General features: G+C 40.6%; 1 protein-coding gene across 2 annotated transcripts in view; it reads left to right on the top strand.

The window, feature by feature from the left end:
- Positions 1-22,024, top strand: part of NSD3 (nuclear receptor binding SET domain protein 3) — a 102,119-nt gene that overhangs the window by 21,097 nt on the left and 58,998 nt on the right. For both annotated transcript variants that reach the window (XM_065901540.1, XM_065901541.1), the window contains exon 2: positions 15,281-16,002. In XM_065901540.1, the coding sequence (XP_065757612.1) occupies positions 15,325-16,002 (678 nt within the window). In that variant the 5' untranslated portion in view covers positions 15,281-15,324. The remainder of the gene's footprint in view (positions 1-15,280; positions 16,003-22,024) is intronic.

The following is a 22,024-nucleotide window of genomic DNA, read 5'->3' as shown; positions in this document are numbered from 1 at the left end:
GATACATCTTGAGTTTATGAGATATGGATGGAGTAAGACTATTTTGATTTGGGTAGATGTTGTTGGTAATTGTATAAAAATGATGTGATTCCTTTTGTATCTTGGTGGATAGATGAGTAAAATCATGTGACAGTATACAGGGAATATATTCTCTCCTGAATTGTTTATTTTTTAAAGCAAGCAGATTTTCCAGTTTAACCCAGAAATTAGTCACCAGCTTAGAGTTCTTTTTAGAAGGCTACCTCGGAAAGTACCTTTAAGTCATGTACCCAGATAAAGTTTACTAATAAAGAACATTTATTTAACATACTAAAATACTATGAGCCTTGGTATCATTTGGAGAACTGATGTTTTATTAGTATAATTGCTGAAATATAGTTCAGAAAAGAAAATATTTTCCCCTTAATCATAACATGAAATTTTAATTTTTTTTTTGGGTTGCACCACTTGGCTTGAAGGATCTTAGTTCCTCGACCAAGGATTGAACCCAAGTCCCCCACAGTGAAAGCAGAGTCCTAACCACTGGACCACCAGGGGATTCCTGCACTTTTTTTTTTTTTTGCTTTAAACTTTCAAAGAGTTAGCCTCAACTAGAATGGTTGAGAGGTAAACCTCTTTAAATGATTCAGAAGTTTGACCAGCACTCTTTTCAAACCTCATGATTTTGACATCTTCAAATTTTCATTCCAAAGTCATAAGGAAATTAAAAGTACCTGTAGAGTTAATATCTTTATGTAGCAGCCTCCAAGTTCAAGCCTTTGTATATGAATTTAACAAACTGAGAGAAAATGCCCAATTTGTCAGAAATAATTTGCTTTTATATCACTATAGTTACAGATATGGATAGACCCCTGTAACTACCAACTGTGTAACTCTTGGATGCTTTTAGAAGTACTTTATTTTCTTTGTGAATAAATGTTAAATCTTGTAAACTGATACAGTTTTAGTTCCCTCAAAAGATAAGATAATTTAAAAACAAATGGAACACCACTTCAGTTTATTAACTTTGTATTTCCTTGACAGTGGCATGCTCCAGTCCATAGTGTCACAGTTGGGCTTGACTTAGCGACTGAGCAAACAAAAAAAATTTCCTTGATTAAAAATTTTCAAGCAGGACACACTTTATTTGAAGGATTGACATTGAGTTGTGTAGTCACTGTACCAAATTCAGTTAGTGCTTTTTGTCTATAGCATAGCCGGATAGCCAGATTAGATGCTATCAATTCTAGCTACTTTTAGTGATTAAAAGGTAAATATTATTGCTCATTTCCTTTTTGGTACTAAAGAGGCATGATCATGTTCTTAGAACCAAATGGCTGGTATTTTTTTTCTATAACTTTCACCCCCAGTTTTTTGTGTGTGCAGTGAAGTAAAAATGTCAAAAGGCTTGTGAAGGAAGAATATTAATTTTTAACATAATTTGCATATTGTTCATACTTAGTAGCAGTTTACGTTTCCTGATTTTTAAAGGTGTGTGTTTGGGCTCTTTAAAAATATTTCTCTTATTTCCAAAAAGGATGAATGACTCACAGATTTAAAACAGAAAATTATAACAAAATAATATACCTCTGTTCTTTTCTTTTAACAATACACTTTTGTCATTACATTACTGACAAACAATTTTTAAATTATGAAAGCCAAAATGGGTAATACAGAATTTATAGCTTATAGTCAAAGGATCACTCTGATCATAGAAGTGATTAAAATATGAGTAGAACATATAAGCAAAAAGAATGGAGTCTCCTAGCATTTAGGGGATTTTAGCATTCTTCCTATATAGATTCTGCATGTTTTTTCAAGTTTTTACTTTATAGAGGACCTGGTTTTACCTTTGCAGACCTATGTACTAAAAATAATGGACCCTTTTTAAAAAAAATAAAATTAACTCCTGTTACCATTTTCTTCTTGGTGTAGATTTGGGGGAAAAATAGTAAAATGAAAATCTCCCTTGATGCTGTCATCAAGAAATCTTCATGTTCTGTCATTAAATATGAGTCTCAGTTGACATTTTCTGGAGGGGTATTGCTTGTATGTATTCAACTGATTTCAAATACAGGATCTGACTTTCAAATGTTAATGATCATTCAGTTAGAAATCAGTGTATGAATATATTTGCTAGCTTTGTCTTGTTACACCTCAAAGTATATATACTTAAATTTAATATCAATTTTTTTGCTTTAAAGCATAAATGACCTCTAAATTTTGAACATTATGTATTGTTTTCATAGTGGTTTGCTGCAGAAATCATCAAACAGTAAAAATGCCAGGTTTTCAAGAACCAGCATAACTGGTTCACTTCTGTAGACTGTCTGTGTGCACTGTTACTATAGAAACACATGCAGACTGTGGATTTATCATAAACTTTGAAAAATATTTCTTGTGCAGTTCACATAAAGAAACATCTGGATCCCTTGTTTATGCTGGAGTAAAGGGAGGCCACCCTCTTCTGTGTTGTGGGAATCACGTTATATTCTACTGTTTTTCTTTAGCTGTGAAAATTGTAATGTTGATATATCAAGTACACTGTGTATTTTAGTAAGATTGATTTTAACAACTGGAATAGGTTTCAAAAATAAGGATTCATGTTCATGCTAATTCAGTTAACTGTGACTTTGACAGTTTAAGCTAGAGAGCTTCCACATTCTGAATTTCATATCTACAGTATTAACACTAGGGTTTTATTTCTGTTTTTTGCGTGGTTCCAAAGAGTTTATCAGATTACTTAAAATGTTGGCATTAGTGTATTTGCATATATACATAAAACAATTATGTAGACTCTTCAGGTCACTGGGGTGCTAATGTGGTACACACGTGAGCCTGGCAGGAGCTCAAGTGAGACCAGGCTTGGAGGCACAGGACTTTGAAAAACTGGATGTCTGAGAGGAGTCGGATGAAGAGGAAAGGGTCACTTTAAGAGTTTGGCTTAATCCCACTGCTCAGATCTCCACCTCCAGCTCCTTTCCCATCCTTGGGAGGAGGGGCCCCATTTTCAGACTGTATCCCCATGACATACTCACCCACTCCCTAACATCTTGATGTGGTGAACACTCTCCAGAATGCTCTGAACCAGGTCCTTGTAAATATATTTGTATCAGAGAAAACAAGGCACTTCGGGAACATTACAGCTCATTCTCCTGCACTTACATCATTCTAGGCAGAAAGTAAAAATTGGTTAACACTGGGATATTAAATAGATCTGCTTATAAAGGAGTTTTTGATATCTTTCAGTCTTTTGTTGGGTTAGTAGACTCTCCTTGGAAATGCATTTGACTTCATGTCAGTCTCTCAGGGCTTTAAGCCTTGCAGGGAAGCATAGTCCAGAACTAAGGAGAATCTCAGTAGTGGCTTGGAGAGTGGTCCTCAGTCAGATTTTGCCAAGGATATTCCTGAGGAGACCACAGTTGCCTTTATATTATCTTGTATTCTTCATAGAAAGATCCTCAACTACTCTTTGAAGCAGTTCCTTTATACGTAATAGCTCCCTTAAGTTCATACAGTTTAGTTTCAAAGATTCACTGAAGCCCTTCCTCTAGCCTTCGATTTGAGTTCTAGGAGCATACGGATGAATAAAAGTACTTCCTGCTCTTAAGAAAATCACACAGACAGACAGTTTCATGATGAATTCTAAGAGGGATTATTTATCTTAGGAAACAGGGGAAAGTTACTCAGACTAGCATGGAACTTAAGTGAGTACTTCTAGGAAATGACTTTCGGAGTTCAAAAGATGGTTAAATAAGTTAAGCAAAAAAAAAAAAAGAAAAGTAAAAGAGCATATTGGGCTTCCTGGGTGGTGCTCGTGGTAAAGAACCCACCTGCTCATGCAGGTTAGGTGTAAGAGATGCCTGTTTGATCCCTGGGTCAGGAAGATCCCCTGGAGAGGGGCATGGCAACCCACTCCAGTATTCTTGCCTGGAGACTCCCCATGGGCAGAGGAGCCAGGTGGGCTACAGTCCATGGGGTCACAGACAGTGGGACATGACTGAAGTGACTCAGCACAGCAGGTGCAGGAGACGATATTAGTAAAGGCACAGTGGCGTGAAACCCCAGCGTGTCCAGTGATTCCGAGTAAGCAGACATTACCAGTGCACAGAAGTGACTTGAGGCTGGGGATGGGGGTGGAGGCCTTGCTTGGAGGGCCGGTGTGCTCTGCTGGCCAAACTACTGTGGCTTTTTCTAGAAATCTTTGACGGCTTTTAAACAGGAAAGTGATGTGGTTAGATTTACAAATTAAGTAACCTAGGAATGTATTGAAGGGGTAATTGGGTCTGAAGACAAAAAATAGTTATTTATGACACCTTTAGAGCTACTTCTGATTCCAGAAAGCCTGAATAATGATGTCAGTATGAGGAATTTTAACCTATAATGAAATACGAAGTTGTTTTTTTTTTTTTTTCTTGTGGAGAAGAAACTGATGTTAAACACAGGAAAATAAGTACATACAGCACAGTGTGTTAATTCTGTAAAGTAGAATCCAACAATATGTAGTCTACAAAAGGAAATTGTTCACATTAGGATAAGAATTTGTTATAGTGACTTAGACTTTACATTTAACATGTCATGAATACTTGAATAGCTCAACTGTTCATCTGAAACATCATATGCTTTTTTTTTTAGACTTTGTATCTGAGATTGACTTAAGTAAACTTTTCTGTTATCACTGTTCTCCTGAATAAGCTGGAGAATGAATGGCCTAAAGCTTTAGTTGGTAATTTTCAACTGTTTTCCTTTAAAAATGTCTCAGGAGCTTCCCTGATGGCTCAGTGGTAAAGAATCCTTCTGCCACGGGTTTGATCCCTGGTCCGGGAAGATCCCACATGCCTCGGAGCAACTAAGCCCGTGTGCTACAGCTACCAAGCCTGTGCTCTAGAGCCTGGGAACCACAATTATTTAGCCCACATATCACAACTACTGAAACCTGTGCACCTAGAGCTTGCATACCATGACTAGAGAAAAGACCATGCATCAATGAAGACCCAGAACAGCCATAAATAAAATTATAAAAAAAAGTTTGTGAACAGCCTCAACAAAAATAAGGCAAAAGTATTCATTCATTGATTTCATCTTTTTTTTTTTTTTCATTCACTGATCTCTTTCATCTTAAAAACAAGTGTGAAAACATTGGTCAGAGGAAGAATTTGTCCTAAATTGTTAGCCTGTGGTGGTTTCATTTACTTGGAACTACATATTACAATGGGCCAAACACTAGTCCATTACGTCTCCCACCAAATTGTTAGCTCTGGGCAGTGGAGCTAACGCTCAGGACGTGTGCATTATGATTTCAGTAAGTAATTCAGTAAATAATTACTTCAGCAAGTAATTCAGTAAAGTGAATGTTTGTGTTGCTGTTTACTTGACATACTTAGGGGCTGTGGGCTATGCATTTACTTGTCAAGAGCCAGTCTGACTGTGGGGCAGAGGGCCTCTCGGTGGATTCTCCATTTACAGGATGTCTGACTGAGGAAGTCACTTAATCACGCTGGCCTTCATTTTCACTTGTGAAATGGGGGTAGTAATAGTATTCCCTCAAAGACATGTTTTGGGGAGTGAAATAATGACACAAATGTGAAGTATTTAAGATAGTATTGATGTGTAGTTAAGTCCTCAAATGCTAGTCATTATTACTATTACTTTAGTAATACAAAAAAGTTTAAAATGTACATCTTTATCAGGGATTTGTTAATGACAAAGGTGTGAGAGTTTTTGATGACTCCTATGGAGTAGTTTAAAAATGCGTGGGTGAAAAACACCTAACCTCCAATCTTGCCTGTCTTTCGTGGACTAAAGGCCTCCTTGCCTACGTGAGCACTGTTCTCAAATGTCTGTTGTAATTGTCATGACACACAGTCTAATTCTTAGTCACCTTCTGTTTAATGTTGTTTACATTGTTTACTATTTTATGAGTCTTGACCATAGTATCCTATCTTGTCTTATATGCTAAAGAAACTGTAAATGCCTTTGGGTCAGAGATCAGGTTTTTCATAAGTTTTGTGTGCCCAGCAGTGTGCTGAATGATATTATGGTAACAGCCAACAGATACTGAACTCTAACTCTGGTCATTGTCCAAAGTACTGCTCGTGGATTCTCTTAATTCCTATAGCAGCACTCTTGTTGTTTAATCACTAAGTCGTGTCCAACTCTGTGCGAACCCTCGGACTGCAGCCCACCAGGCTCCTCTGTCCATGGAATTCTCCAGGCAAGAATACTGGAGTGGGTTGCCGTGCCCTCTGGGGGATCTTCCCAGCCCAGGGATCAAACCTGCATCTCTACCTCCTTATTCTCTATGTCAGTTAGTGTATCTGCTGTTTGAAGGCTGGCCACCAGACTCCAGTATGTATAAAAATCACTATGTAAAGAATTTTATAGTCCTAAAATATCTTTTTTTTTTAATGATCAAAATTGCTTTTTTGATTGCATTATTGTGTTATTTGGAGGTGCAATATGAGAAAGTGTGGCTCTATTCATGCTTAGACTTCCTAGAAAACATGACACAGTGAGCCGTTTGGCTGAGTTGGTAAGAATATGCTGTCAAGATTTAATGCATGCTGTTCTGCCTTAACGGAGAAGACAATGGCAACCCACTCCAGTGTTCTTGCCTGGAGAATCCCAGGGACGGCGGAGCCTGGTGGACTGCCATCTATGGGGTCGCACAGAGTCAGACACGACTGAAGCAATGCAGTAGCAGTTCTGCCTTAAGAAGCAGTTGCTTTTTCTTTTTAATATTTTTTTCCAGCCCCTTAGCTAAATTATTTATTTTTATTTTTTTCCCCAACATTTCACTTTAAAAATTTTCAAATCTTTAGGAAAATTAAAAGACTATTATAGTTAACACCTGGATTAGTTGTTAACATTTTTTGCCTTCTTTGTTTTACTCTAGATATATGTACTGTTTAAATGTTAAGCCATTTGAAAGTTGCGTATCCCAGGACACTTTAAATATTTAAGCATAGCTCTTCTAAGAATAAGGACATTCTCTTACATTAACAGGATAGTGTTATCATACCCTTGAAAATTAATAGCACCATTGTTTAATAGCTAGTTCACATTTTATTTATTTTTGAAATATTATTATATTTATTTCTTTGGCTGTGCTGGGTCCTAGTTGCTGCAAGCAGAATCTGCAATTGCAGCGTGTGGGATCTAGCTCTCTGTCCAGGGATAGAACCCGGGCCCCCTTGCTTCGGGAGAGTGGAGTCTTGGTCTTGAGGGAAGCCCCTAGTTTGCATTTTAAGTTCTCATTTTCTCCAAAACTTTGTTTTTACCTCTCTGTGTGTGCTTGTGTTTACATCTAGGATTTAATCAAAGTTCACGCATTGTACTGGTCTTTTAAAAAAAAGAGCCTTTATTTTAAAGGCTTTATTTCCACCTTTTATTTGTAACTTTCACTTTTTGAAGAGCCGGGGCCAGTTTTCTGAGAGAAGGTCCCACACTTTGGATTCCTCTGATTGCTTCCTTATTTTGAGGCTTGGTGTAAGCACTGGGAAGAGGACTTGGGGGATGATGATGTGTGCATGAATCACACCACGAGGCCCAGGAGGCCAGCTGGCCCGCCTCTGGTAAAACCATACCTACTCCCTGGTGTGAAGTACTCTGTCCTGTACACAGTTCTGTTTGCAATTAGTAAGCCACCTATGGAGTGATAAATATTGAAACCGTCATTTCACTTGTCCCATTTTTGCTCAAAAACCCTTAGTGGGTCTCTCCCCATTTCCTAGAATGTAAGAGTATATTTTTTATGAGCTATGTACTTTGCAGATACCTTTCTCTCTGCCTGTAATTCACTTTTTTTCCCTTTTACCTGTGTCTTTTGAAGAGCAAGAGTTTTTAATTTTGAAGTTCATTTTATCCATCTTTTTCTTTCGTAGTTCATGATATTTGCATCCTGTAGAAGAAATCCTCACCTAACACAGTCGAATATTTTCTCCCATGTTTTTCTTCTAGAAGCTTTTATGGTTTGACTTCAGTACCAGGTTTACAAATTAACTTTAATTATTTTTTTGTATAAAGTAAAGTAAGCACTGGGAAGACCCAGAGGAATCGGGTGGAGAGGGAGGTGGGTTGGGAGACCGGGATGGGGAATTCGTGTAACTCTATGGCTGATTCACATCAATGTATGACAAAACCCACTGAAAAATAAAATAAAATAAAAAAAAAAGAAAAAAAAAAGTAAAGTAAGGGTGAGGTTTGCTTTTTCCATACAACTATCCAGTCGTATTTTTTTCCAGCCTTGTCTGTTGAAAATACCATCCTTTTTCCTTGAATTTGTTGTTGTTGTTCAGTCACTGTGTTTTGTCCGACTCTCTTGAGACCCCATGGACTGTAACCCTCCGGGCCCTTTGTCCATGGAATTCTCTAGGCAAGAATATTGGAGTGGGTTGCCATTTTCTTCTCCAGGGTATCTTCCTGACCCAGGGATCCAACCCATGTCTCCTGCATTGGCAGGCAGATTCTTTACCACTGAGCCACCAGGGAAGTCCTTTTCCTCGAATTAATTGACACCTTTGTGGAAGATCAGTTGACCATGTAACTATGGGTGTCAATGTTCTGTTTGTTTTTTTACAATAAGCATAACTCATTTTTTAACAAAACCAGGGATTAGTGGGTGAATAGAGTTACATTATAGGCAAATATCCCCAGAAATCCTGCAGGTCAGTGGAGGTATACTAGTTTTAAGCCCTTTGAGGTCAGGGATGCTTTCAGTCATTTATTAATTGAACAGTATTGAATATCTAGCCTTGAATAAGATATCCATAGTCCCTATGCTTATAGAGCATGCAGTGGAGTGAGGGAGAGAGACCATAAAAAGGCAAACGCATATTTGTATAAGGCATGTTATTCTAAGTGCTTTTATTTATTTATTTATTTTAGTGGAGTGCAATTTATTACACCAGCAGGTCCAAGGCAGAGTCTCCTCTTAGCCAAGGACCCCGACCAGCATTTGTGAAAATCTTTTATACCCCATGTGTACGTGTCCAAACCCACCAGCCCAAATTCTAAGTGCTTTTATAAAGGACAGAAAGCAGACTCCATGAGGAGAGGGTGCTAAGGACTGCAGAAGTCTTCTGTGAGCGATAATGAGTGTTCAGGTAGTTGGAGCAACACAGGTGAAAATTCCAGTGACAGAAATGAAGTGGGCACATTTGAGGAACTGATAAGAAGCCCCTGTGGCTGGAGTGTGTTACTTCTGTGGCGAGTGTTGGTAGATGACTTTGGTAGTTTACAAACTGAGGCCTGAGCACGTAGGCGTGATGCTGAGCCCGGATTTTACTTGAGTGCCACTGGGAAGGCATTGAAGGTTTTGTTGCTTATTTTTGCTTATTTCAGTAAATCATGTCATTACTATCTAGATGAATAAATCAAACATAACCAGTGGCTCAGAAACCTCCCTTTGGCCCCCTTCCAGTGTCTACAGCACCATTTTCAAGAAAGCAGCTACTATCCTGACAGCCGTTCCCGTAGATTTAGGCCTAACTTCATACTGTTTCTGACCCCTGTGTAAATGAAATCACACTGTGTGCTGTGTAGGTGGAATCGCCGTGTCTGACCACTTTTGTTCAAAATGACGTCTGTGAGAGTCCTCTCTGTTGTTCGTTTTTCCTGCTGTATTTTGAGGGGTGGTCGCACGATTGTATTCATTTTTTTAAAGGTGATGGGCCATTCTCTGGGGACGTGGGTTGTGTGGAGATTGGGGAGACAGTTGTGCAAGAGCTTCAGTGAGGAACCAGAGATGGAGTGAGATAGACCAGCATGAGTCAGATGCCTGGGGAGTAAGGCTCTGGGAATTTATGGATCGGCTGGACAAGAGTAGGAGTGAGGGAAAGGGGTGTGTCATGATTCCCAGGCTTCTGGCTTCGGCAGCTGGTAGGTGGAGGTTTCATTTTCTTCTCAGGGGAAGGACACGTTTAAGTAAAATAGAAACTGAGAGTTCACTATTAGACATTTTAAGGCGCTTGTTGTGAGATACGAGTGAGGCTGTCCAACAGGCACTTGGGTTGTGTGTCTGGAGCATACTGGGTTAAAGTGGGAAGTTGGGGTAGTTCAGAGATTAGGAGGCAGCTGCCATGCAGAGCGCCCCACGCTTGGTCGCTGAGTCGTGTTTGACTCTGTGGCCCATGGGCTGTAGCCCCCAGGCGCCTCTATTGAGGGGGTTTCCCAGCAAGGATACTGGAGCAGGTTGCCCTTTCCTCCTCCAGGGGATCTTCCCGACCCAGAGATGGAACTCGTGTCTCCTGCACCAGCAGGCGGGTTCTTTACCACTGCACCACCTGACATTACTTGGTACTGTACTGGAGTTAAAAGATACAAATGTCACCATTTTATTCAACTTCTGTTGGCCATGTGACTAAGGCCAAATCACATGTTCTTTCTGAGCCCCATCCCTTCTCACGTCTAAGATGGGGATAATACTTTGCTTCATAGGATTAAATAAAGTATATTAGGCCCCAGTTCATAGATATCTGGCTCAGTGGATGCTCAGAAAAGGTCATTCATGCCCTTGCAATTTGGGCTGATTAAGAAAAAAATCAGATTGTGGACCATCATGAAAGGCACAGAAGAGACTTGGTGTGGTGTGAAGTTCAGAATGTCAATATGGGAACAAACTCAGTGCAGGTTGACTTTAGAAGCATCCCCTGGCTGCTGTGCAGGAAGAAACTAGAGGTGAGAAATACCTTGAAAATCAGTTGTTGTCGTTCAGGATCAGGCGCTGACGAGGGCCTGGCCTGACATGGATATAGAAATCAGAGAACAAATCAGGGACTTCCCTGGTGGCTCAGCGGCAGGGAATCTGCCTGCCAACACAGGAGCTACGGATTTGATCCCTGGGCTGGGACGATTGCACACGCCCCAGAGCAGCTCAGCCCATGCCCCACAACTGCTGAGTGTGCTCTAGAGCCCAGGAGCAGTGACTGCTGAAGGCCACGCACCCTAGGGCCCATGCCCTACAACAGGAGAAGCCATTGCAATGAGAAGCACACACGTGGCTGCTAGAGAGTAGCCTCCACTCTCTGCAGCTAGGAAAAAGTGCCTGAGTAGCAGTGAAGACCCCGCACAGCCAAAAATAAATAAACAAAATTACTTTTTTTAAAAGGAAAAGAACAAATCAGAGTTCAAAGGAATAGGTACTAGACTTGTCCAATGTTTAGTTTTATGACTTTGCCGAGAAGGAAGAATCAATCACCCTCATATGAACCTGAGGCTGCTGGCTTGGTAGCTGGAAAAACAGTGGAAGCAGCAAGCAGTGCAGGGTAGTCTGGAAGCAAAGCTGAGTTAGGAAAGGACAGTCTGCTCAACTTTGAACATATGACTCTCAAGATGATTTTGTGTTGTCTCTGGATGGTTGGATAGTCTCTGGCATGGGATCTTGTGGAAAAGAACACAGGATTAGAAAGCTAAGAGATTGATTCTTTTTCAAGCTTACTCGCTAATTAGCTTTGTAGTCTTGGGAAATTCGGCAAATATTGAATGTAGTTATCTGAAAAATGAAGCTAACACCTGCCCTGTCAGCTTTACAGGATTGTTTTGCCGATCAAATAAAGTATGTGAAAACACTGTGTAATTGCAAACTCTTATGTGTGCCTGTGTGCTAAGACACTTTAGTGGTATCCAGCTCTTTGTGATCCTTTGGACTGTAGACCATGAGGCTCCTCTATCCATGGGATTCTCCAGGCAAGAATACTTGGGTGTGTTGCCATTTCCTTCTCCACGGGATCTTCTCAACCGAAGGACTGAACCCGTGTTTCTTATGTCTCTTGCATTGGCAGGTGGGTTCTTTACCACTAGCGCCACCTGGGAAGCCCAATAACTTTTATACTGTAATTGTAATATGGTAATGTTGCTTCTTTTCTTAGTTCAAACTAAAATATTTGGTTATAGGGCTAGAGAAGAAAAGAGAAGGGGGAAATGCCGGACTTCTGAGAAGTTTGTGTTTGGAACTAAGTCAGAAGTATCAGAAATCTGAGTTGTTGCTGTTGTTTGGTCGCTCAGTCACGTCGGACTCTCTCCGACCCCATGGACTGCAGCACACCAGGTTTCTCCACCCTCTGCCATCTCCCAGAGGTTGCTCAGACTCACATCCATTGAGTTGGTGATGCCATCCAACCATCTCTTCCTCTGTTGTCCCCCTTTCCTCCTGCCTTCAGGGTCTAGCATCAGAGTCTCTTCTAATGAGTTGGCTCGTCATATCAGGTGGCCACAGTATTGGAACTTCAGCTTCAGTATCAGTCCTTCCAGTGAATATTCAGGATTGATTTCCTTTAGGATTGACTGGTTTGATCTCCTTGCAGTCCCTGAGTGCATGTGCCTGAAAACCACTGTAGACCATGGGACATAATCTGGAAGCTGATCTTGTGTATGACAGTTACAAGAACCAAAAGCACAGATTGCATCATGTCAAATGCTGGTATTTAACTTGCTTTCAAGTTGGAAGTTTGGAGGACTGTTGAATTCTACCTGTATATTTGCCCCATGTGTATTTACAGAATTTAGAACATACTTTCTTGTGTCTGTGAGCTACATATTTTTGTCAAGTGTCAGATTAGGGTAAGGTTCAATTCTTAAGCTATATATATATATATATATATATATAAAGAAATGATTTCTAACCTTTATGAGCATTATCAGTATGATATGCTGGTTAGGAACACAGACTCTGAGACCAAACTGCCTGTTGGGAGCATTAAATGGAGTCCTGTTTGTAGAGCTCTTAGAATGGCTCCTGACACACACTAAACTGTCTTTTAAGTGTTGGTGGTGGTTATTATGAAATGGTTAGTTGTTGTTTTAGCAGTGACCAAGGAATAAAGAATAGAGTTGACCAAAAGGTTCATATGGGTTTTTCCATACGATGTAATGGAAAACCCCAAATGAACTTTTGGGCCAACCCAATGCCTGAACAAAAGAAACAAGTCCTCTCAGAACTTAGCACCTGAGGAAAGTGTTAGTGGCATAATGGCAAAAATCTTGGGCTTCAGAGTCAGAGATGCCTACATGCAAATCCTGATTCAGCCTCCTTGGCGTTGGGGTTTAAGCAAGCCCCCCTAAAAACTCCTCTGCAGCTCACTTTCTTTATCTGTGAGCCAGGAGTCACTCCACCTTGAAGAGTCATTTTGAGGATTGAGTGAGATGTGTAAAAAGTGCTTGGCCCAGAGTCGATGCTAAGGAAGTGGGAGTGCCCTCTCACATCCTGTGGCTGCCCCCTCCCCGCACCTCACCCCAGTATAGAGCAGTAAAGTCAGTTTGATTTTTTGTAAGCTCTCATTTTCATTCCTTTGCAAGTTAAGAACTGCTAACTTTCTTTCCACTTGCAACCTTCAGAATAAACAGCTGTTTAATTGGATACACCTTGGAAAATGTTGTCAGCTTTTATTTCCTTCTTCCCTTCACTGTTTTGGCTTACTTGCTTTATCGTTTTTCGACTAGAACCACGATGGTGAACATTACCAGTAAATCACGGAATTGAACTGGTCTCTAGTCTCCGAATCCACTTCCCTGCATTCTGCTATCTACAGTTGGCTCATCAGACTTGACACAGTAGTGAAATACTCTCAGCCCTAGAGCTTTTTAGAAGAGATGTTTACAGGATTTTCAAAATTGTATCTGGGCAGTCCATGAATCCCCTCTGTCAGGATGTGGACCTGTCAAACCTGTGCCGGAGCAGAGTGGTCTCAGAGCATTTGCTAACAGCTGCTCACCCATACTGTAACATTGTCACTCAGTGTGGGCAGTTGAGACACTTTCTAGAGAAGGCGCAGTGACTGTCGGAGTAGAGCAGTGACCTGGCCGACAGCGTGCGTCGGTGTCAGCTGGTGTGTGGCCTTAAAGTCCTCACGCTTTACATACGGGATCTCGAAGGGTGGTGCTGATGAACCCATTTGCAGGGCAGCAACGGAGATGCAGACACAGGGCACAATCTTGTGGGCACGGGGGGTAGGGGGGCCAGGAGAGGGTGAGACGAATGGAGACAGCAGCATGGACGTATATCCACTACCATATACAAAATAGAGAGTGGGAATTTCCCGTATGACTCACGGAGCTCAGCCTGGGGCTCTGTGACAGCCTAGAGGGCTGGGATGGGGCGGGAGGTGGGAGGGTGATACGTGTAGATACAGACGAATGTCTGTGGCCGAATCAAGTTGGTGTAGGACAGAAGCTAACACAGTATGGTAAGGCAGTTATCCTTCAACTAGAAATAAATAGCAAATATATATAGAACTGGGAAAAAAATACTCATGCCCTAGGCCTCACCCCAGATTTACTGAATCAGGTCATCAGTATATAGATCTTGACATGTGCCTTTTGTAAAAGTAAAGATGATTCTACTATCTATATCACTGATTAAGAACAACTAGATACTGGTAAGAGCGTAGGAACTAGTTGTCCCCTCACACTGTTGGCATGAGTATAAATTGATATGATATAGCCTATAATAAACTACTCTATAGAACAGTTTTACAGTATCATTGGAATTTCACATCTGTCCTAGAGAAATACATATATGCATAAAGATACAGTTTCAAGAAAGTTTTCTGTCAGCCCATTATAATGTCCAAGAGTTGTGAGCGACTCAGTGGTTGTCATGGTTAAATATGGTAGATTCCGCAGTTGTTTACAGTGTGACCACAGCCACTTAGGGAGTGGAGGATGTATGAGAATGGTCTGTACATGGCTGATGTAGAAAGATAGCTAGGATTTAAGTCGAATAAGAAAGTCACAGACTAAACTATTTTAAACATTTTGTGTGTAAATATATAGAGAAAGATCTAGAAGAATACCCACTGAAGTATTTACAGTGGTTACCCATGACTTATTCGGCCTTTTAAATTTTGTATTTAAAATATTTGCAATAAGATTTTGTTATTTTTGTAATAACAGAACCACTGGACAAAACATGAATGATCCAAGGAAAACTCCCATGGGACTTAATTTGTATGCGTCAAGACACTGCTGATTTTGCAATTACCAGTTTTAACTGAGACTTATAATCTCTAACTTGGGAAACAAAGGAATGTCAAAACTACTTTGCATGTTTGCGAAGAGGACAAAATTTTTGTTTCTTAAGTTATTATGACAGTCATTGAGTTTCAAACAGATAAGCATTTACGATAAAAAGTGTTTGTTCTGTGTCAGAATCACATTGGCTGCTTGTTTTAAAAACAGTGTTTGTGCAAATCTGGATATGAAAATGGGCTTCGGAATGTTTTACTTTAATCCTTTGCTGTTGGTTAGCCATCTAGCCTTTGAGGTTATTAACTAACACTTTTTGATCTCTCTTTTAAAACTTTAGGCCCGATGAGAGAAAGGGAAAGTTAAGGATGCTGGAGCAGAACAATGGATTTCTCTTTCTCTTTCATGCAAGGGATCATGGGAAACACAATTCAGCAACCACCTCAACTCATTGACTCCGCCAACATCCGCCAGGAGGATGCCTTTGATAACAACAGTGACATTGTTGAAGATGGTGGCCAGACACCATATGAAGCTACCTTGCAGCAAGGCTTTCAGTACCCACCCACAACAGAAGATCTCCCTCCACTCACGAATGGCTACCCACCGTCCATCAGCATGTACGAAACTCAAACCAAATACCAGCCGTATAACCAGTATCCCAACGGGTCCGCCAACGGCTTTGGTGCAGTTAGAAACTTTAGCCCCACTGACTATTACCATTCAGAAATTCCAAACACACGACCCCATGAAGTTCTGGAAAAGCCTTCTCCTCCACAGCCACCACCACCTCCACCTTCGGTACCACAGACTGTGATTCCAAAGAAGACTGGCTCACCTGAAATTAAACTAAAAATAACCAAAACTATCCAGAATGGCAGGGAATTGTTCGAGTCTTCCCTTTGTGGAGACCTTTTAAATGAAGTCCAGGCAAGTGAGCACACAAAGTCAAAGCATGAAAGCAGAAAAGAAAAGAGGAAAAAGAGCAACAAGCATGACTCATCTAGATCCGAAGAGCGCAAGTCACACAAAATCCCCAAATTAGAACCAGAAGAACAAAATGTAAGTTGAAACATCTTTTTGAAAAATTTTGTAACATTTTCACATTTACTGGAAGTCCAAGAGATCTTTTTTCCAGTTTTTATCTCTTCAAATGTAAATATTTGTGATAACTTCTTTCTTCTGATCTCTGGCAAGGAGCTTGGGTTATGATGACAGGTGGTAAGTAAATATTTGTTGAGTAAATGAATGGACATCATCAGAGTAAAGAGATATTTTAAAAACACGTGACACTAAAAGTCTTGCCTCCGGTGTGTCTTTGTTTAGCAGTCTCACTTAATCTTGCTTGTAATAAACTGGCTTCTGAAGATGAAGAGGAAAGTCAGCGAGAATATGGTTAATGAAATTGGTTTTCCATTGTTCCAGAACTTCAGCTTTTTTTTTGGTCTGGTTGCACCGGGTCTTCCTGGCTGCCTGTGGACTTTCTCTAGTTGTGGCAAGCAGAGGCTATTCTTTGTTGCACTGGGCGGGCTCCTCATTGCGGTGGCTTCTCTTGTTGCAGAGCGCAAGGTCTAAGGCACTGGGGCTTCAGCTCAGTAGTTGCAGCCCCTGGCTCTAGAGTACGGGTTCAGTAGCTGTGGCGCGTGGGCTCAGCTGTTCCTCAGCATATGGGATCTTTCCCAACCAGGGATGGAACCTGTGTCTCCTGCATTGATTGGCAAGCAGATTCTTATCCACTGTGCGCCAAGGAAGCGCCTGGACCAGCGTTTGCCAGGAGAGGTTAGATTTACACTCATCACTAGTGTGTTTGCTGCAAAATAACCTGAGGTAAACAAAGGAACTCTTTATTAAAATCAGAGTTAGTATTCAAACATACTCATTAAAACTTCAGGTAGCATTTTATAAAAGTCATCCTTTGGTAGTAACTTAAGATGCATGCTACTAATTTTTTTTTTTTTTTTAACATCTCTGAGGTTTCACTATTAATTTCCTTAATAACAAGACGTATGTAACAAATCAATTCTAGCTTGAAAGAAGAGTTTTTCATTAATATTCTAATATATAGTGTGACTTGAAGATGTCCCCAGACATAGATTTCGAAGAAATGAATGCTCTTCTATCTGGTATGCAAGTTAATTTGTTATCTTCTATTCAAAGAAATGTTTACATCTTACCAACTCATCTTTTCCTTAGTAGCTGAGTTCTACTTCTTTATGCAGATAAACATGATCATTCACTGGAGTAAAGGTCACACTTGTTCTAGGCTCTCACAAGTCTCAGTGTGATAAGTCAATATGTTTTTCTCATTTTCTATTGTTTTTTCTTATTCAATTTTTTCTTGTTTTTTCTTCTTTTTTTTTAAGTTTTTCTTCTTGTTTTTTCTTATTCAACTTAACAAATATCTACTGAGTACCTAATGTGTGCTAGACACTTTTCTAAGATTTGAAAGTTGGTCAGCAAGTGAAAAGTAAAGATGCCTACTTTCAGGGTGCTAACATTGTAGTAAGAGGAGCCAGAAAACACACACACACGCGTGCGTGTGTGCATGTTAACATGTCTAGGTTCAGATAGTGGTAAGTGCTATGAAGAAAATAAAACTGAGTGATGAGATAAAGAGAACTTGTGGATGCTAGCAGTTCTGCCATCTTAGTTCTGTAGCTGTAAAATGACTCTGAAGCGAAGTGGTTTCTGAAATGCCTTTAAATTTCCTAAGTCATTTATTAAATGTACTCCCCCTCCCCGCACAGATCTTAGCTCATGTAGTATCTTACACTGCTTATTAAGTGAATGAATCAGTGAAAGGAGAGAAGTTAACTTTTTCCCCTCCGAGCACATCCACTGTAGCTTTTCTTTCATGGACCTGCAGTGAAAAGACGTGCGAAGCCCCAGTGACCCTTGGGAATCACGAAAATGCATAAAACCTGAATTTGGTTCTAACTGAGGTTCTAAGAACCATTTTGGTGACCCGACTTTCTTTTGCTCTAAAGAATCTGGCAAATAGGAGAATATTCTATTTTACTTACTAGGCTAGACTTCTTGCCTCATTGATAAAAATATTAAAATGTATAGCTTAAAATATATCTCACAATAGAAATAGGGCTGGAAGCAGTTACAGGCAAGAGAAGATAGCCTGTTCATTTTTCATATCCACTCTTTGCTTTATTGGAATCTAGGAAACAGTTCAGTACAATGATATGTCTAGTAGTCACTTTTCAGTGAGACTTTAAAGCTAATTCTGTCTTTGTTGGTTGTCTGCTATGTCTGGCCGTTTATGTCGCTTAAACCTTGAGTTAACGGTTATATCCAGGAATTAGAATGGTTAGATGTGATTTAAGAGTTTTAGTTCATTTTCTTTTTTTTAGTTAATCATGTAGGGGCATAATATAATATTTCATTATTTAGGATCTTACAGTCTCTTGGTGTAAAGGAATGTCAATTTGATTGAAGATACAGATGTGGTAAGTGGCGTTGGTTGCCTTAAATGTTACCAAGACCATTGCCTGAAAGTTGAGCTTTGGGGGAAAATCTAGGGTTGTTGTTTTTTTTCCCCTTGTTTTTCTCCCCCCACCACCCACATTTTCTTTCAAAAAAATGTAGTGAAGAGCTAAGCTCTTGTCAGTTGAATTTGATTTAATCAGACTTTCATCGCACACATGGGGCAGGTCTAAGCTTATGGGAAGGTGCCATAAAAGTGACCCTGCGCTCTAACAGAGGAACGTTGAAGCTGGTGTCCCAGGACCCCGCTTGTTGTTAGGGCTGTGCCTCTGCTAAGCTGTGCAGACAGGGATGTGCACACATCAGCCTGTTTCTGTTTTTTTTGTAACCATGTATGGTCTTATAGGGGTTTCCTTAACTTGAACAACGTTCCTTTTGCTTCCTTGAGGACGGTTGAGTTAAGTGTTTTAACTTTTGATATCCTTGTGCCTGCTGGCTGTCACTGGAGGTCCATACCCTTGGCGTCCAGCATTATAGAGGGCTCGGAATGGAAAGAGGAGCCCAGGAAGTGTCTGCAGACACCACTGGATAGCTCCCCTCCCCCGGACGCCTGAGGAAGCCCAGTGAGAGCTGGTACCTGGAATGACTCCTCAAGCTGAGTTTATTGATAACTATATCTAGATGTCCAGATGTATATTTCTTCCTTAAAAGCTCACTCATAGGTTCTTTTTGAGACAGACAAAGCAAAGTCTCATCTAAAAATAAAACAAGATTTCACTTACTCCTGTTTTCTTTCCTTTTTTCTTAGTATTCGATCTACGAGTATTTCCTCCCAATTCTGAGCTATCTGGCCTTTTAGAGAGCGGCTGTTCTGTGGAACAACCTAAGTATATCTTTCCAACAATGAAAATGTGTGTCCAAACATCTCAGCAGCAGGAGACCTGCGATCACTACAGAAATTGTATATTTTGTAAAGCTGCTTTAGCTTCTTTCTCTCCCACCAAATTAGAAACATGTGGAAATGTTTCTGCACTTCTTCCTCCTTGGCAGGTGTAATGCCTCAGGCATGTGAGCGTAGGCTCTGTTTAAACACTGGTCTTCCACCAGCCCTCGGTGGGCTTATCCACTAAGGCCAGGCCCATTAACTCTCAGCTTGCCGTTTTCACGTATAAAAAGCCAGACAGCTTCTTTGGCCCCATTAGCACTAAGTTAGAGGTTATATCTCGTTCTCCAGCCTCAGAGTGTTAGGTCTTAAAATTCTTAGAAACTGTTTATATGCATTACGAACTCACAGGTTATTCAGAAAGTAAAAGAAAAAATGCATGAGCAGTTTACTGGCTTTACATTTTTCTTCCCACCTTCAATGATGACATAAGGTTTTGGTTCCTGTAGACAATATGATTTTACTTAATGTTTGAAAACTCTTAAAGATTTGGAACTCTGCCAGATTTGATGTGTGTTATTCATCCTGATAAATCTCTTTCTTGGATTTTGATAAAAATGCTAGATATCGTGTGTGTGTGTGTCTGTGTGTGTGTGTGGTTGGAACTGTGTGGCTTGCGGGATCTTAGTTCCCTGACCGGGGACTGAACCCGGGTGTTGGCAGTGAAAGCCCCGAGTCCTAATCACTGCACCACCAGGGAATTCAAAGGAATATTTAGGGCAATAGAATTTTATTTTAGCTGCCGTTAGCATATTTTTTTCTACCAGATTAAGAAATTTCCAGTGATTCTTTACTGGAAAAAAAAGGTCTTTCCACGTGAAATCAGCTAAAAATGTAAAGAGATTGTATACCCATAAAAATCATTCGTTTAAAATTAAGATGACTTTAAGGCTGTGAATAGTTTGCTTGCTGTCGTCTTTTTCTCGGATACTTTCTCTTCCTCAGGCAGCACTGTTAGCACCCAGAAGGCATCTTCAGTCCCTGTTTGGTTTTAATCTCCTCTAAGCTTATCTATCCTTTGAACAGTCGAAGGAAAGTGGATTTTATTCCGAGCAATATTTTGTCTGTTGGCAGTTTCTGACTCTTTATTTTTCTTGACTCCTAAGCATTTGACTGCCATTGACCATTTCATCTTAAAAACTCCCCTTCTTAATTGATGTTTGTGGTAATATGTAGCTCTGTTTACCTTTCTTTTGAGCTCAAATCTTAGATCTCCAAATGCCTACTAGGTATTTCTCTTTTGCTCACGTATTAGCACATTTTGCAATGTATATTCACATTCTATCATTGCAGCACCTTTATTTGACTTTTTTTTTTCTTCTTCTATTTTTATAGTTTGAAAGCTTAGAATAAATCTTCTTAGCCTTCTTTTTCTTCCTTGCCATTTTTTTCCTTTTAAAATGACTGTGTTTAAAAAAAAAAAAAAAAAAAAACTTAGTTCTTTGAGAGTGATTTTAGCTTTTTTTCAAGTCAACCTGAAGGCAAGGCAGGCTTCCCTGATAGCTCAGTTGGTAAAGATTCCACCTGCAATGCAGGAGACCCTGGATTGGGAAAATCCCCTGGAGCAAGGAAAGGCTACCCACTCCAGTATTCTGACCTGGAGAATTCCATGGACTATATAGTCCATGGGGTCACAAAGAGTCGGACACGACTGGGCGACTTTCATTTGAAGGAAAGGCGAACAACCTGGAACCACCTAGGAAAATCAGGAAGGGATAAGACATTTGAATAATATAAAGGTTTTGAAGGAATCCTGTCTTTAACCCAGAAAGGGAGAAATGTTTATGAGCTTCAGACCAGCTCTTACAGTAATAGGATTCCATCATTTGGCAGAGATGAGTCACTCCTTATCTGTCTGGCCTTAGAGTTAAAGGTCCTCGAAAATGCTCTGACATCCCCAAGACTGAAGGCAGGGAGGAGGAGGACTTGCTTTCCCAGCTCCACACATGCTTGCCTAGGTGGCCCTGTCCTCCTGCTGTAGCTTGAGAATTGAGAAGCTGAGGTCAAGGCTTACTCTGTATCTTTGGACTGAAGTGAAGCTGCCTATGCAAATGTGGACAGTATTTTTAAACTGCCTCGTCACGCCAGTGACTGGGGGTGGGAGCGGGGGGCAATTCTCACTTGAACATAGGTTTCTCTCTCCTTGCTCAGTGAGTGAGTCCTATCGGATTAGCCAGTCATAGCATCGCCACAGCCAATCGGGCAGAGTTCACGTAGTGCCACGAAGAGCCGCCACCGCCTTCTTCCACGCAGGCTTCTCCCAGTATTTTCAGTAGCCTCCTGATTAAGCATCCCGCCTCCCCTCTCACTCCTTTCCAAGATATTCTCCGCACAACAGCTAACACGATCGTTTTAAAACAGAAGTTGGCACATGTTACTTCTCCCCCTAATCCTCCTCTGAGGCTTTCATCGCACTTGAGATAAAACCCTTGAACATGGCTCACAAGGCCCTGGGGAGGCCGCCTCCTCCCCTCCCGTTTTGTAACCTCTCTCCTTTTTGGGGCAGTTGTGGCCGCCGTAAGGGCTCTTTTGAAGTTCCTACCTTTGTTTAACCTCGGAGACTTCACACATGCTGCTATTCTCTGGAATGTTCTTTCCCCCACTTTTTTACTGGACTACAACTCCTCTTCTTTTGGTTCAGATTATACTTTCTCAGAGAGGCGTTTCCTGATATCTGCATGCCCACACACTGTTACTTCTCTTCAT

Source organism: Muntiacus reevesi, chromosome 10 (genome assembly GCF_963930625.1).
Source record: "Muntiacus reevesi chromosome 10, mMunRee1.1, whole genome shotgun sequence".
Taxonomy (NCBI): domain Eukaryota; kingdom Metazoa; phylum Chordata; class Mammalia; order Artiodactyla; family Cervidae; genus Muntiacus; species Muntiacus reevesi.
The sequence above is the reverse complement of the archived record's forward strand: the minus strand, read 5'-3'. Positions and strand labels throughout refer to the sequence as shown.